The sequence below is a fragment of the Oncorhynchus nerka genome, linkage group LG16 (genome assembly GCF_034236695.1).
Source record: "Oncorhynchus nerka isolate Pitt River linkage group LG16, Oner_Uvic_2.0, whole genome shotgun sequence".
NCBI lineage: Eukaryota > Metazoa > Chordata > Actinopteri > Salmoniformes > Salmonidae > Oncorhynchus > Oncorhynchus nerka.
In genome coordinates, this window is record NC_088411.1 from 16,280,086 (window position 1) to 16,297,400 (window position 17,315).

The 17,315-nt window shown below is 49.3% G+C and overlaps 1 protein-coding gene across 1 annotated transcript in view; it reads left to right on the top strand.

Annotated features, from left to right (window-relative positions):
- pkd1b (polycystic kidney disease 1b) overlaps positions 1-17,315 on the top strand; it is a 37,176-nt gene extending 19,861 nt beyond the window's left edge. The window contains 28 exon segments of the mRNA XM_065002311.1: positions 770-4,482; positions 4,629-4,787; positions 5,982-6,119; positions 6,271-6,556; positions 6,656-6,890; positions 6,999-7,149; positions 7,250-7,387; positions 7,510-7,654; positions 7,765-8,671; positions 8,827-9,079; positions 9,336-9,531; positions 9,747-9,914; positions 10,082-10,231; positions 10,328-10,538; positions 10,739-10,862; positions 11,148-11,300; positions 11,419-11,743; positions 11,830-11,935; positions 12,174-12,385; positions 12,612-12,814; positions 13,068-13,265; positions 13,497-13,633; positions 13,751-13,951; positions 14,844-15,018; positions 15,165-15,452; positions 15,628-15,762; positions 15,878-16,192; positions 16,274-17,315. Of these exon segments, the coding sequence (XP_064858383.1) occupies positions 770-4,482; positions 4,629-4,787; positions 5,982-6,119; positions 6,271-6,556; positions 6,656-6,890; positions 6,999-7,149; positions 7,250-7,387; positions 7,510-7,654; positions 7,765-8,671; positions 8,827-9,079; positions 9,336-9,531; positions 9,747-9,914; positions 10,082-10,231; positions 10,328-10,538; positions 10,739-10,862; positions 11,148-11,300; positions 11,419-11,743; positions 11,830-11,935; positions 12,174-12,385; positions 12,612-12,814; positions 13,068-13,265; positions 13,497-13,633; positions 13,751-13,951; positions 14,844-15,018; positions 15,165-15,452; positions 15,628-15,762; positions 15,878-16,192; positions 16,274-17,113 (10,262 nt within the window). The 3' untranslated portion in view covers positions 17,114-17,315.

Here is a 17,315-nt window from a genome sequence, read left to right on the forward strand (position 1 = left end):
TGTGCTTTTTACTGAGGAGCGGCTTCGGTCTGGCCACTTTACCATAAAGGCCTAATTGGTGCTGCAGAGGTTTTGTCCTTCTGGAAGGTTCTGCCATCTCCACAGAGGAAATCTTGAGCTCTGTCAGAGTGACCATTGGGGTTCTTGTTCACCTTCCTGACCAAGGCCCTTTTCCCCCTGATTGATCGGTTTGGCTTGGCGGCTAGCTCAAGGAAGAGTCTTGGTGGTTCCAAACTTCTTCCATTTAAGAATGATGGAGGCCACTGTGTTCTTGGGGACCTTCAATGCTGCAGAAATGTTTTGGTACCCTTCCCCAGATCTGTGCCTCAACAAAGTCCTGTCTCGGGGCTCTACGGACAATTCCTCCGATCTCATGGCTTGGTTTTTGCTCTGACATGCACTGTCAACTGTGGGACCTTATATAGACAGGTGTGTGCCTTTCCAAATCATGTCCAATCAATTGAATTTACCACAGGTAGAAACATCTCAAGGATGATCAATGGAAACAGGATGCACCTGAGCTCAATTTTGAGTCTCATAGCAAAGGGTCTGAATACTTATGTAAATCATTTAAAAAAAAAAATTATGTAACATTTGCAAACATTTCTACAAACCTGTTTTTGCTTTGTCATTATGGGGTATTGTGTGTAGATTTTCTGAGGAAATTGTTTCATTAAATACATTTTCGAATAAGGCTGTGACGCAACAAAACGTGGAAAAAAGAAAGCGGTCTAAATACTGTGTATCACTCTGTCTCTCACTCATACAGATGACTACACACTGACTGTACAGGTCTACAACCAATACGACAGCATCAAGGGGGCCATATCACTGAAGGTACGGCCTCCATTGACTCGTATACTCATCTCCCCATCTCCTCCGGTACCCCTGGTCAACCAGACCTTTCTTCTTGAAGCCTCTTCATACCCATCTCACTACGGAATCCTGTACACTTGGAACTTTGGGGACGGTTCAAAGGAAATCCAAGGATTCCACGGCAAAGTTAGCCATGTTGCTCGGACCACTGGGGTCTATAACATGACTGTGTGCGCTAACAACACCTTGACTGCACTGACAGCCTGGGTGGCCGTGGCGGTGGTGGAGAAGGTATCTGGACTCCAGTTGAGCTGTAGTGGACCCAGTGAACTGAAGTCTGTAACTGAAATCAAGGGCAAAGTGGCTTCAGGTTCCAGGCTTCACTGGGACTGGGACTTTGGTGACGGGTCTGGACATAAAAACATCACAGACAACTCTGTATCCCATGTCTACGAGTCCCCAGGGAGTTACACAGTCAAAGTGACCGTGTGTAACGCAGTTAGCCAGGCTAGTCAGTCCATCCGTCTGGAAGTCTACAGGTTGGCCATCAGTGGAATTCTGCCATCGGAGTGTTCCGAGACAGAGAAAGAGATACCGCTCCATGCACTGGTGAACGGGAATGTTTCCATGCTGACTTTCCATTGGAATTTCGGGGATGGATCACCTTTGTCAGTACAGAAGGGAACGTCTGTTGTTACTCACACTTATTCAAACTCTGGGGTTTATAACGTTAACATAACTGTTCTCAGTATAGTAGGATATGTCTTTTATGATGCCAACGTTTGCATTGAGGCCCCCATTACCGGGATAACCATCCACCCATCGCAGGATGCTGTGGCAGTAGGAACAGAGGTGTGTTTTAATGCAGTTGCTGCCCCCAAAAGACAGCCCACTGGATATCAGTTTCTGTGGCTCAATCATTCATCCAACAGCTCTCCTATAAGAGGACTGGCTCATCATTGCTTTGTGTATAAGGAGGAAGGGATCCATGATGTTTCAGTGATGGTAAGTAACAAAGTCAGCCAGAGCATAGCCAAAGCCACTGTTGCTGTGCAGAAGCCTGTGAGTAAACCATCCATAGCACATAGCAGTCAAAGCAACACACTGACTGTCAATGAGAAGATGACACTTTGGGTCAAGAGTTGCCCTGGGACCAATGTTTCTGTGCAGTGGGACTTTGGTGACGGCTCACCACTGGCAAAGAGTCTAAATGTTTCCCATGTCTTTACTTCCGCTGGTAGGTTTACAGTCAAGGCCACAGCTTCTAATGCAGTTAGCCTGGATTCTGTTAACCTGGAAGTGAACGTACTGCTTCCTGTGTCAGACCTGAAGCTGAAAATCAGCCAGCCATTTGCAGTAGTAGGAGAAAAGACTGTCATAACAGCAGTTGGCAATGTTTCAGGTAATGTCAATTTCTACTGGTCAGTGGATGGCCCTGATACCACCACTGAGCTTGGGATATCTCACTTTCAGTATGTGTTTCTTAAAGCAGGTGTGTATCAGGTCAAAGTCACAGCCCAGAACCTGGTGAGCCAACAGGAGGCAGCCATTTTGATTATAGTTTTAGAGAGAATACAAGGGCTTCAATTCTCAAGTCTGAGCCTGACATCCATGAGCTACATACCAACCAGAGAGAGTGTCTTGCTCACTGCGTCAGTAACACATGGCTCCAATGTCACTTACCATTGGCTAGCCAACCAGAGAGGTGTGACCCAAACTGGCAGTGTTGGTGAGCACTTTGTGTGGTTCACTGAAACTCCAGGTAATATATCTGTTGAGTTGACAGCTTCCAACGGACTTGGTAAGACGACCAGCCGTATTTCTCTAAAGGCAGTAGAGCGAGTTTCAGGGGCTAGAATGTCAACAGCTAGAGACACCATACCATTAGAGAAGTATACCAACATCTCTGTAACTGTGGAGACTGGATCTGACCTTCAGTATCTCTGGAATGTGAACTCAGACCTTTCACCCTTACAGACTGATGTTCCTTTTCTTCTTTACATGTTTGAGACTCTGGGTTCTTGTTCTGTCAGTGTGTCGGTCCAGAATGTTCTCAGTTCAAGCAACGCCACCAAACATTTCACAGTTCAGGAGGAGGTTAGAGAGGCAGACTTTCAGCTAGGTGGCAAGACACATCCATTCTTTATAACGTCCAATACTCAAGTTGCACTCTATGGATATGTCAATAAAGGGAATGATCGGCACTGGGAGTGGAGAGTTGTTGGGTGTACTGGAGGTGCTGTGGTTTTGGACAACAATCAGTCAGTTATCTATACCTTTACAGATGTAGGGGTCTATAATGTCTCTCTGAACGTCTCTAATGGTATTAGCTGGCAGGCAGTCTCATACAGAGTCACCATCCAGGATGCTATTCAGGGCTTGACTCTAAACCTTAGCAGTTCTACGGTCTGCGCTGAAGATCATATTGCTTTTACACCATTAGTTTCCAAAGGAACCAATGTCAGCTTCTCTTTAGCCTTTGATGAAGTTGAGGCATCATATGACCTTGTTGAGGTAAGCTTCACCACCTCCACCCTCCCAGTTGGGTCTCACTCTGTCACAGCCCGAGCCTGGAACAAGGTGAGCAACTCCCAGGTGTCATTGACCGTCCAGGTGATTGAGAGGATCGGGGGCCTACGACTGGTCAACTGCTGTTCCACTGCTCTAGAAGCTCTAAAGGAGGTCCCTTTCCAAGCAATTGTCATGAGTGGTTCTCCAACCGATTACACCTGGACGATCCAATTAGAAGGGTTCCAGCCCTTACAGGTCATTGGACAGGAAGTGATATATACCTCACCCGGAAGTGGTTTGTTGTCTGTGGGTGTGATGGCCAGTAATGGCTTCTGCTCTGAAACCCTGAATGAGACAGCTATTGTTCAGTTGCCTGTGAGGGAGGTCACGATTGTTTGTGATTCTACAGAAAACTTTAGAGGCTATAGTGTCAGATTCTCAGTCACAGTAGATGATGGCAGCAATTTGAGGTTTCAATGGGGCTTTGGAGACTCAAGTGAAGGAGTTGTCGTCACAAAATCCAATACAGTGGACCACACATATCTCACTGCTGGAAAATATATTGTTCAAGTCACAGCCTTCAATAACGTCAGCCAGGTCTCCACACAACTGCTCACTGAGGTGAGAGAACTCCAGTGCTCACTCCCTCAGGTCACTTTATTCCAGGGCCAATCCATAATCGTCAAGTCTAGATCCAGCTACTTTGAAGCAAGCGTAGACATCAAAGGCTGCACCGCATACAAGACCATGTACCTATGGGAAGTGTTTAGGGGGAGTGGCTGTGGAGCTGACAAGACTGACGACACTCTGGTAACCCAAAGCAGTGGGCACCCAGCAATCCAGGACAGCAGTGGACATCCAGTAACCCTGATTAACCTGATGGGTGTGACTACACCACTGTTGTCCCTCCCTAAGCAGGCCCTGGAGGTGGGCCAGTACTGCCTGGGGTTCACTGTCTCTCTCCAGGGAACCCCTCTACGTCTGTACAGGACGTCCAGGCTCTCTGTGGTTCACAGTTCCCTGGTACCCATCATCAGGGGGGGATCGCATAGACTGGTGTCAAGCCACAGTGACCTGATCCTGGATGGGTCAGAGTCCCATGATCCTGACGGAGAGGAAGGGGAGCTGAACTACCACTGGGAATTCATCACTGAGGTCATTTAAATCAGAATTAGGAACCCTTCATTGCCTTTCTACTATTTAGGTCGAGATTGTTCACTTACATTTATGTTAACTTATATTGCTGTCTCACCTGGATGTTTTCTCATAATTGTACCAATGGTGTCCGTTTCTGCCTGTAGAACTCTACTGGGTGGTCGTCCCAGGACCAGGATCAGCTTGTAGGGTATGACAGCAGCAGGTTGACTGTCCCCAGCAGGAAGCTACAGCCAGACAAGCTCTACCTCTTCACCCTCACTGTCCAAAAGGAAGGGAGGAGACCTATCTCTACTACACAGTCAGTGAGTCCCACATTATCTCTACACACCACAATATCTTGATGCAACGAAGGTGGTTCAGCGAACCATGCTCTGTAAATGGGTTGCTGTGAATTTGACAGTAACTTACAGGCTAGTGGTAGGTAAGTTACTGTTTTTCATATTGCAGTACAACTACTGTAATCTACATGCAATATCAAAGCAAGTACTGTGTAATGACGCACAGTAAAATACCGTATAATTGACGTACTCTACTGTAAAAAGCAAATGCTACTGTCATCGTAATGAATGAATGAACGGATGGATGAATTAATTAAATTCATTGAAGGGAGATGGTGTTTGTATTTTACAGGATTTTACTGTAATTACATGAGATTGGTGCAAGCAGGTTGGCTGCTAGGTAATGTTTTACACATTACAGCATATCAATTAATATTTGGTGTTTTATATAACTTGCACTTGTAGAGGCCTTAATGGTATTTTTCTATTTCAATATCAAATCATTTCTGGGTAACAATTAAGTACCTAACTGTGATTGTTTTCAAATAAAATGGTGAAAAGACACAAAAATAGAAAAATAGCTTCTTAGCAAAGAGCAATTTCTCAAGCAAGAATTTTGCTGGGACTGTCTGGGAGTGGTCTGAGTGGGGAGGGGAAAACTAGCTTTTATTGGCAGAGAGGTTTGGAACGCTCTTTCTTATTGGTCTATTAACTAATTTACCAACTGGTGATATCATCCCACAAAAACAGGCTGAAATTTCAGCCGGTCCTTTCAAACAGCTCTTAAACTACAAGGGCTTTTTCACAGCATTATTCCAACCTCATAGTGTGAAAATATATATAAAACAGAAGAAAAACTAAATGTTTGACTGCACTGGGCCTTTAACAAAGGTTTCCAAACTGGAAGTGACTGCAGGGCAAAACAGACAAATGCTCAACCATTAAAAGTTTAAGACTAGCTGCCTCTCCAATCTGTCCCCTATACATTTATAATTGATGGGGCACTACTACCACATACCAGTTAAACCCATTCTCACTAATGGGTGCAACAAATATAGCCTCTTACAAGGCAGGCCTCAAAATATGTTAATGAGCCAGAAATAACAATACCATGCACCCGCTAGTGTTCAAAATGACCATATAAAGTTCAGTTTCAGTGTGGTTGTGTTATGTTTATTTGAGAGGATATACATGTCAAATACTCCTCCATTCCTCTAGGTGGCGGTATCTAAAGTTGCAGTGCTTCCTGTAAGTGTGGAGTGTGTTTCCTGCAGTAGTCTCTCTTCTTTCCGTGTCAGCCAGAGTCGCCCCATTGTGCTCTCTGGTCGTTGTGACAAGTGTGGCAGCCATGTTCAGGTAAGTTCCCCTCGACGTAGCTAATTGGCTGACCTAAACAACATTTACCATTTGTGACAAATGAAATAAAGTCATGCACCATCAGCTGTCATGGCTGCTTTCTGTAGGACTTATGGCGGAAAGTTGATGTATGGTCTTTCTCTTTTCACAGTACAAATGGAGCGAAAAGGATCAGAACGGCATGACCCTTGACCTGAACGAGGTGACCACTACGGGCAGTCTCTCTCCTGAACTGGTGGTCCGACCGGGGGTGCTGCAGGAGGGGTGTAACTATACCTTCACCCTAAATGTTACCCACCCTGCTGGGGGAAGATGGGGGTTTGCTAGCCTGACCCTCCTGCCCAACCCTCCACCCCATGGAGGGGTGTGTACTCTTACTCCAGGCCCTGGGGAGAACATACGCCTGCTGGAGACTGTGGTAACATACAACTGCTCAGGTAATAGAAACAAAGACTCAAAGATACAATCACATCTTCTTTTGGTGTCTTTGCCATGTTTTACCATGCTGTACCAGATGTTCTGTATCTACTCCATAGGTTGGCTGGATGAGGATAGTGAGTCCCCCCAGATGATCTATATTCTCCAGGTGGCATCGTCATGCCCAGGCTGGGGCCAAGCCTGTCCCCTTCTCACCCTCTACAGGGGTACGCAGCGTACATTTGGCAGCCTGGTTCCTCTGGGGGAGGCGGGGCCAGAGAAGGAACGGTCAATCATCTCTGTGATCCTGCAGGTAGAGGACCACCTGGGTTCAAAGGTCACAGCACTTAACAGGTGAACTGGAGATGAGTTTAAAACTGAGAATGCAGGGAAGAGGTTCCGACCTCAAGAGACCCATGGAGGTTGTAAAAAGACAATTTATGGATGCTTTTGTTTTTTCAGAACTATAACAGTGCTGAGACCTGTGGATGGAGATGGGATCACAGAGTGGTTGAGGAACAAGAGCCAAACCGAACTATCGGGTTTACTTCAACAGGGTAACCCACAGCAGCTCATTCCCTATTCCATCGCCCTCACCAGCCAGCTCAATCAGGTATGAACATTACCTTTGTCTTTACCTGGCTGTGTCTCTCTTCTCCTTAACGTTATCTTTCCTTTACCTGTCTATCTCTCTCCTCTCCTCTTGGTGACAGGTGGATCTGACTTTGAGTGAGCAGGATCTCAGGGACAGGAGGGAGATCAGGGGGAATGTGACACAGGCGCTGGCCTCTCTGTCTGTGTACTCTCTACAGGATGCAGCCCAGATCAGCTTAGCCCTGGCCCAGTCCACTGTAGGTAACCTGGCCATAGTCTACACAGATGGAGTTTGTGCCAATAAAAGCCTGGCAAAAAGACCCACAAATGATACAGATTTGTCCTCGACGCCTGAATGCCTGTGTGTTGTCTCTTGCAGGCAGTCCCAAGTGAGGTGGTGTGTGAGGGCTGTCAGGAGAATGTTCTAGATTCTGTGGGGAGAATGATCAGGGTTATGGAAGAGCAGACGGGACTAGGAGATGACACAGCAATAGACACGGGCAGAAATATCCTCCATGTGATAGGTACGGTACCAACTTCTGAGTGGGATCGACGGATACATGCTCACAGAGCAACGACAGGTATTAGTCCAAGATTTTTGACCAAAAACGTTTATTTCTCTCTCTGTCTCCAGGCAATTCGTTGGCTGCTGTGTCCGAGTCCAAGCTCGTCTCCTCTGGTCCTCACACTCACTCTAATGTATCTGAAACTGCAGTGTCAGCCCTGGACCATGCCAGGGCTCTCATGCGTATTCTGATGCGCTCGCGGCCACGCGACGAGGAACCCCTCTCTCTCTCTGCTCCACAGATCAGTGCCGTTGGTTACCACGGAAACCCCTCGGAACTCCTCTGCACCACTGACCCCTCGGTCAACACCCGCCAATCAAACCAGTCCAACAAATGGCAATTAAACCCTGACAAGCCAGAGTCATACCCAGCACATCCACCCTGCCAGTTCCTCATTCCCTCCTCTCTCAGTGCCCAGCTCCAGCGTCAGGTCCAGGGATCTGAGGTGGTACAGATTCTCCTGGGTTTGGAAGGGGGGTCTGAGTTCTTCTCAGCAGCCAACCCACCTATTTCTACTTCTCTGGCTGCCATGGAGTTCACCACGCCCCAGGGACAGCCCATACCCATTGCTAACCTGGACACTGACAGATCTATCAGGGTTACTTTGCCCTTTATATATATTGTAGGAAGGATCGGCGCTGGGCATCGGGCTAGTGGAAGTGGGTCTGGGTCTAGATCTGGTGGAATTGACAGAGACGAGGAACGAGCCCCAATGGTTAACTTTACACTCCGAGCCAAAGGGTGGCTGGATTTTACAGTGAGGGTGATGAAGAATATGGATCCCAATGCTGGACTGTACGTCTCCTTAAACTTCAGCCTGCTTCCAGGAGCTTCTCTGGTGGGCTCAGGACATGTGAGAATCACAGTGGCCACCCAGCCAGGTCATCCTGCCTCCCATGATTCCCTAGTCAGAGAGCTGACCCTCTCCCTCTCCAGCCAGTCATCCGTGGAGGACACCATCTTCCTCTCTCCTCTGTGAGTGTTCTGTATCTAGACAGTTATGTTTTCCAAAACCTTTTACAAGTTGTTCACTTTTACACCGACAGAATGTTGTGAGGCCTATGGCGTATGATGACATGCCAGTCATTTACTAATGCAGCTTGTTGCCTATTATTTCTCTTCGTCCCTAGACTTAACAACACAGTACAATCTGTCTTTGTGAACCTGACATCCAGTCTGAGTGGAGCTCCAGTCCAGGCCTCAGTGTGTGTGTTCAGCTCTCTTTGCCAGTACTACAGCCTGAGGAAGAGGCGCTGGAGCACTGAGGGCCTCCGGCCACTGGAGGGCAGCACCCTCCACTCAGCACACTGCCTCACCCAGCACCTCACCATGTTCGGGGCCAGTCTGTTTGTCCATCCAGACGCTGTGGTGCTACTGCCACCGGTATGTTTGGGACACTCCTCAGGTTAACACAAGAATTGGTATAGCTCATTAGTACATACAGGGAAAATACATGTCAGCAGCCTTAGATAGATGCACATACATGCTGAAAAGGTAGAGGGACACAGAATTCCGAGACATGATCATACATTCAATATGGCCACCTGTTCACACACCTTGGAACACCGTTTTTTAATTGGAACCTCCTACTGATTCTACTAATTTGTATTACATGTCCCCCTCCATCTCACCACCCCAGTCCAGTGGTCCAATGCGTAATGTGGTAGTGGGGATTGTGTGTGCTGTCCTGGTTCTGATCCACTTCCTCCTGGGTCTGATCGCCCACAAACTGGACCACCTGGAGAGCCTGAGACTATGCCATGTACCACTGTGTGGCCGACCTGGACGCTACAGCTACAGAGTCCTGGTCAAAACAGGCTGGCGACGAGGAGCAGGTAAAGGGACTCGCAGATCTTAGACGACTGGGTAGGTGTAAGCAATAGATCCACTTCTTTTCTGTCGTATTGCTGACAGTTCTCACCGAGCCAGTCCTAACAGTCCTAACGTCTGGGAGGGGACGAGGGTAGGAGAGAGAGAACATCTGGCTGAGAAAGCATCGTGTCAAAGTGAAACGCAAACCAGGTTCACGTTCATTTGTACTTCCCATCAGGCACGACGGCCCACGTGGGCATCAGTCTGTACGGCGTGACTAAAAGCGGTTCACGCCACCTGCAGCGGGAGGGGGCGTTCCAACGAAGTGGTCTGGACCTGTTCCACCTGGAGACGGACAGCAACCTGGGAGAGGTGTGGAAGATACGCCTCTGGCATGACAACACAGGTAACCATGACAACACAGGTAACTACTGTAGTCTCGCATTGCAAGACTTCGTAGTCTTGTATTCACTCGCCTACTGGAACACAAGGAAAGCAGGAGATCGAGGCTCCAGGTAGTAAGATTCCAAACAGGTTGACACAACAATACCTGTTCGTGTGTATGTCTCCCAGGTCTGGACCCATCGTGGTACGTGCAGCATGTGGTGGTGTGGGACCCTCAGACAGACCACCTGTTCTACTTCCTGGTAGAAGACTGGCTGTCTGTGGAGAACGACAGGAACAAGGGAGGAGGGACAGTGGAGAAGGAGATGTTGGCCTCCTGTAAGTGCTACAACTCTCTGTATCTGTCTTTACACTCAGGGAGAGCATGACCACCTCCAAGACAGATTTCTCTCTCTCTCTCCATCTATCTCTCAGGTCCTGAGGAGCTGTCTCAGTTCCAACGTGTTCTCTCCTCCCAGCTGGCGTTTGGAATGCTGGAGCGCCACCTGTGGCTCTCTCTGTGGGAACGCCCCGCCCACAGCCGCTTCATGCGGGGGCAGAGGGTGACGGTGTGTGCCCTCCTGCTACACCTCTACCTTGCACTAGGGGCATTGTGGTACGGGGCTGTGGGCACAGAGGGGCATAGGTGAGATGGCAGTCTAACCAGAACATTCCAGATGACAATAGTGTACACAATAGAAGGTTCTTGTGAAAGTGCTCAGGTGGGATTCAATCAATCTCGCACTGTGGACAACTCACTGTGCTGAACAACATTGATGTTTTGCCTGAGACTAATTAACTCTGTTAAGTGAAAGAATCAGCCATTTTAAGGGTGTTGTGTTTTAGTGTACCGGTTTCGGCCCGGTTGCTTGTAACCTGGGAAACGGTTGCAGTGGGGATGACTATTGCCATCCTGGTGTTTCCTCTCCAGTGTCTCCTCTGCTTCCTGTTGCGAAAGACTCACAGCCAGGTACCTCTCCTACATCTCTCTCTCCTTCTCCATCCATTTTTCCTGTTGCCCCGTCAACAACAAAAAATCCTATGACTGCCTATTAAACCACACATTGTTATCATTTCTGTCAATAAAAAACTTAGTCGATCAGAGGTCAATGTGAATGTGTATTGTATATTTACTCTGTTGATTTGGAAAGTGCTTCCAAATCAACAGAGTCATGTGGAAAATCCTTGACGGAGATGATGCTTGGTTCAGCTACAAATGTTGGGTTGGGTTTCCCTTTCCCTGTGTGCGTTTCAGGTAGCGGTGGATATGTCAGTGCCTCCATCCCCTGTGTGTCAGTCAGTGGAGATGGGCGTCCATCTCGGCCAATCAGATCTTTCCTGCTCCTCCTTCCTGTCTTTGCCTGAAGGACCTGATCCGTCAGGCCTGGGTGGAGACACACCCTCTTCCGTAAGAGTGCAAACTCTCACACGTGTCAATGCATGCACGTACACAGATTCACAAGAGAGCCAGAAAGCACTGTGTAAGTTGTAAACTGAAAAGCTATCTTTTTCTTCTTCTCTCGTAGCTGATGGGAAGCAAGGCATTCAACGCTGAGTTCTGGAATGCCACTAACCTGGGAGTGGAGAAGGAAGGAGATGGCATGACCCTGTGGCCCTCCTGGGAAATAACCTCTGACCCCTTGGGATCATCCCTGGGTCATGCCCGTCTGCTGAAGAGGAAGAAAGCCCTGACGAAGCTATGCCTAGCCTCACCCTCCTCACCCCGATTTCTCATCTCCAACCCCCCACCCTCCTCTACTGCACCTGTGGGTCCATCCCAATCCCTGTCTGGCCTGCATCCAGACCACAGCCACGGACACAAACTGCAACCCAATGTCCTTACCCTGTCTGGTGTGTGTGTTTGTGTGTGTCCCATATGTGTTACTATGACTCCTGTGTGAATACGTCTAAAATGATTGTCTCTCATGGTGTTTCAGAGGAGGACCTGTTGAGGTCTATAGCAGCAGACACAGGAGTGTCCGACAGTCCCTCAACATCAGACAGTGGCCGCTACTCCCCCAGGACCATCTCTCTGTCCCACAGGTAAGACCTGCCTGACCAGTACACTCCAGACCCAAACCTCAGAAAATACCGTATCTGGCCCGGTCTACAGTATATGCTCTGAATATACAGTCCTCCTCCTCCCCTCTTTCAGTGGAGATCAGAGTTGATCTGACTGGACTAGATAGCAGGGAACAACCAGTCCTATTAATTTGTATAGCACTGTTGCCTGCTGGCAAGGAATACTTCTGAGTCTTACTCATCTCTCTGTGGGTTTTAGCCAGAGCCGGGGTAGCTCCTGCAGTGGCTGGTCTGAGCTGAGTGTGGACAAACCACTCTATGGGACAGAGATCCACAACCCCCCCTGCTCTCCCATCTCTCTGCATGGGACAGGGCTGTTTAGGCCTTCCTCATCTCTCTCTGTCTATTCCATCGCCAGTACCTTCCTCCCCAGCCCCTCCCCTGACTCCACAGACTCTACCACACGCATAGGTGAGCCACTACACGGACTTATCCAAACTTTGTTACGATTCCCTCCTCTTTATGCCAAATGTATTACTATGTGGATGCGAGAATTCACCCTTTAAAACTTTCTATGAATGATGTCTATTTTGCACGAATAATCCTCTGAACTATCTGAATATTCATATCAAACAACTTGATCATATTTTCAGACATCATAGAGCATAGTTTCCTCCATGTTTTTCACCCCACCCAGGTGTGGCCCGTGGCAAGCCCAGCTGGCTGCTACCTCCCTTGGCACTGCAAGTCATTTACCCCCTGGTTGTGTTGTTGCTGGGGGCCTGCCTGGCGGTAGTAGGCCTCTATGGGAGTCACTTCTCTAGCTCAGTGGTCCTGATGTGGCTCATCTCAGCCCTGTCTGCCTTCCTCACCTCCGCTCTGCTGCTGGAGCCTCTCAAGGTAGGCAGATAGAGACATACACACAGGGAGGCTCAATAGTCAATGCAACAAATTGTCAGCAATGAATGTTTTCACCGTACCAGAGAGAGAGAGAGATACGCAACCATATGGCTTCTCTATTTCCTGTAGACCCATGTGATTGTAAAACGTAAGTTGCTGGCTTTGAATCTATTGAAATCTGTTCAGTCTAAGCGGGACTAGACAGGTATGCACCTTATAACCTTATTAACTAATGGTACTGTCCTCTCCTCAGGTGTGTGTGCAGGCCTTGTTCTATGCTGTGGTGTTAAGGCCTGTAGACCCCGAGGTGAATGATCGGCTGGGGCAGGAGACCGTCATTAAGAGGGAGTGGGGCAAGCAGGGGGGCAAGGTGCACCCCCCTTGTGGGTTCGGCCTACTGCAAGCCAAGGAGGAGGCCAGGAAAGTGAGAGCGCTACGATCCCTCATGAAGGTGAAACAGGAAACAAACAAAAAACAGCTCCCACACATCCTTATGGTAACCTCTGGAATGAACATATGTGGTGCACTGTTTATGTTCCTAACAACCTAGTACCATTTGGTATTGTACTGGAATTAAAATAACATGCATCTGAATGATTTATCTTCCCTTCTCCTCTCTGGTTCATTCCCTCTGTATACTCACTCTCTCTTTCATTTTCTCTCCTCTCTCCCCCCTCCCCAGCACTGTGTGTGCCACATGTTGTTCCTGTTGGTGGTGTTGATGGTGAACTACCAGGACAGTGTTCAGGAGACCCAGGGAAGACTGCTACACTCTGCCGTCAAACACTCACTGACCACCAACCTCAACACCATCACTGGGTAAGGGCTGCGTGTGTGGTGTGTGTGTGTGCATGTACCCTGTACTGATTTGTGTATTGGTGTGTGTGTGTGTGTGCAGGGGCTGTGTCCACATGTATCTCTCTGTGTTGGTTTCAGGTGGGAGGGGGCGTGGCAGTGGATGGACAACATCCTGGTGCCACACCTCCATCAGAACCCCGCCCTCCACCTGGTGGGGTTACCACGGATACGCTGTATACACACTTCAGACCATAATAATGGAGTCTTTCTGGGGAACAGCAGTTTTACCACACGTCAGCTTCTCTCTGTTCTACACAGCACACATTGGACCACAGCACAGTGAGTTACACACATACGTACACAGACACACGCCAGCTTCTCTCTGGCCTACACAGCACACGCTGGACCACAGCACAGTGAGTTACACACATACGCACACAGACACACGTCAGCTTCTCTCTGGCCTACACAGCACACACTGGACCACAGCACAGTGAGTTACACACATACGCACACAGACATACGCCAGCTTCTCGCTGGCCTACACAGCACACACTGGACCACAGCACAGTGAGTTACACACATACGCACACAGACACACGCCACTGGACCACAGCACAGTGAGTTACACACATACGCACACAGACACACGCCAGCTTCTCTCTGGCCTACACAGCACACACTGGACCACAGCACAGTGAGTTACCACAGCACACAGTCACACGCCAGCTTCTCTCTGGCCTACACAGCACACGCTGGACCACAGCACAGTGAGTTACACACATACGCACACAGACACACGCCAGCTTCTCTCTGGCCTACACAGCACACACTGGACCACAGCACAGTGAGTTACACACATACGCACACAGACACACGCCAGCTTCTCTCTGGCCTACACAGCACACGCTGGACCACAGCACAGTGAGTTACACACATACGCACACAGACACACGCCAGCTTCTCTCTGGCCTACACAGCACACACTGGCACAGCACAGTGACCACAGCACACAGTCACACGCCAGCTTCTCTCTGGCCTACACAGCACACGCTGGACCACAGCACAGTGAGTTACACACATACGCACACAGACACACGCCAGCTTCTCTCTGGCCTACACAGCACACACTGGACCACAGCACAGTGAGTTACACACATACGCACACAGACACACACCAGTTCCACACAAATGATCTTACATGATTCTTTGTACTCTTTTCATCTCTCAGGTTAAAGGCTGTGTCCATTGACTTCACCCAGTACCACAGAGAGACGAGTCTGTTTGTGTGTGTGTCTGTTCTACTAGAGAAGACCCAGATACACACACTCATCTCCTCCCTCTCCATCCATCCTCTACTCATCCCCCCATCCTCCTCAGGACCAGACCTGGAGATTGCACTCATGGTAACATTTGATAAACAATTTGTTTGTATAAAACAACACTATTATTCCCATTCATTAGGGATTTCAAAAATGTAAGATCGTCAAGAGGCTCCGTTCTGAGACACTCAGTTGGCCACTCGGTTTTGAAACCTTTCTCCCCCACCAAGGTGCTTCTGCTCCTCTCTGCCCTCCTCTTTCTGGGGGTGGAGCTATGGGTCATGGCTACTGACCGTGCCCAGTACATGCGTCAGGGCTGGCGCTGGTTACAGTTCCTCCTCGCCTCTTTGTCCCTGGCGATGGCCGCGCTGCGATTCTGCTTCCTGTCCCAGGCTGCTTCCTGTCTGTCTCAGCACCGCTCCAGACCAGACTCCTTCACTGAGTTCCACAGCGCAGCCCTGCTGGCCAGGAGGTCCACACAGATATCAGCCATACTGCTCACTCTGCTGGTACTCAAGGTACTGGACAACTTAAAGATAGTTCCTAAAGAATGACATTATTTGAATAGTTCCTAACTCCATGGGTTAGGAATCCACATCTTGTGCCAGACCATAATAATGGAGTCTTTCTGGGGAACAGCAGTTTTACCACACGCAATGCAAAAATGCAACAATGCAATAATGTGTGTTTCAGATGGTGGGTACTCTCAGGTACGTGCGGAGGTGGGTGGTGTTTGGTCGAGTGCTTCAGCGGGCATGGAGAGAGATGGCTGCTGTGGCTCTACTATTGATCTTACTGCTGCTGCTCTTCGCTCACACTGGACACATGGTAGGAAATGGAAGGTTATGTAATGTAACCAAGGTTCTCTGAAGGAATATGCGAGACACAGCTCACTCTATGGGAATATGCATTTCCTATTCATGCATATATGTTTGTGTCTCAGCTCTTCTCCAGGTCTGTGGATGGGTTCCTGTCTGTGTACCAGGCTGGTGTTTCTGTGCTGTCTGTGCTGCGTGGTCGCCTGGTCCTGCAGAGGCTCAGCAGGGCTCACCCTGTCCTCGGACCCCTCTACGCCCTCTCTCTGCTGGCGCTGGGAGGTTGGCTGCTGGCCCGTCTCTCTGGAGCTGTTCTGCTCCGCACATACAGGGTTGTGCAGGCTGAGATGTACAGGCCAGCCATGGAGTCCCAGGACTACGAGATGGTGGAGTTCTTCATCAAAAGACTGAAGCTCTGGATGGGACTCATTAAGGCCAAGGAGGTATGGAGGAAACTCATTACTTAATTTGATTAAACCCAAATTGAAACTTCTGAAATCTCCCTCCCTCCCTTCTCTCCACAGTTCAGACACAGGGTGAAGTTTGAGGGCATGGTGGTGCCTCCCTCCAGATCATCCCAAGGATCCTGTCTCTCCACCCTCTCCTCCCCCCATCCCCTGTCCTCCGCCCTCTCCCTGGGTTCCGAGGACTCGGGTATGTCCGACGCTCCGGGTTTAGACGTTCAGCTCAACCTGGACCGCCTGTTGTCTTGCGTCAACGGTCTGCTTTCATGTTTCGACCGCGTCAACCAGCTGACTGCAGACGTTCAGGGTCTGGAGACCCAGCTAGAGGAGGTGGAGAGCAGGAGGAGGAAGAGGAGGCCGCAGAGATTTGGAAGAGGAGAAGAGACAAGTGAAGAAAGAGGAGTAGGTGGAGGGGCGATGGGCAGGAGGACAGCTCTGCTACCCCCTCATTCTCGCATCTCCCTCACTTCCTTATCTCCTTCTTTAAACCCAATTACCCTTCTCCCCTGCCCTCCCTCCACCAATCCTTCCCTCCCTCGTGTTCACAGCTCCTACTCTGAGTCTGTCGTTCTCCAGCTTCACCCACACCCACCCAGGGACACTCACCTCTCCGAGGCAACCAAACCCACACAAAGGAGCCCTGGCCTGGGCTTGGGCACCGGGCGTTTCTGGTGTCCTGGAGCCAGGCAGTTTCCTAGACGTCGAGCCTGGCACTCAGGGAGTTCTCACTCAGCTGATGCAGCTCAGAGGCCCCCCCAGGCCCCTGGTGGAGGTGATAGTGGGGTCAACACGAAGGCCAGGCCCTGTAGTGAGGAGGGGGACAGGAGACGCGCCAGTGAGGGAGTGCCTGTGAAGAGACGGGCCTGGATCTCAGAGGGGCCTGAGACAGACATAGACTGAAACTGAGAAAGGGACTGAGACAGAGATTAAAGTGCCTATTACTGTGGGTATACAGTATCTAGTGTGTGAACCTCTAAGGTTCCAGCTATGAATTGCGCAGTACTACTTCAAGAGACAGGTTTTCCCACTGTTGTCTACCTCTTTACTAGAGCTTCTGCATTAGGTATGCTACATACGTATGCTGAGGTTGTATACCTTGTAC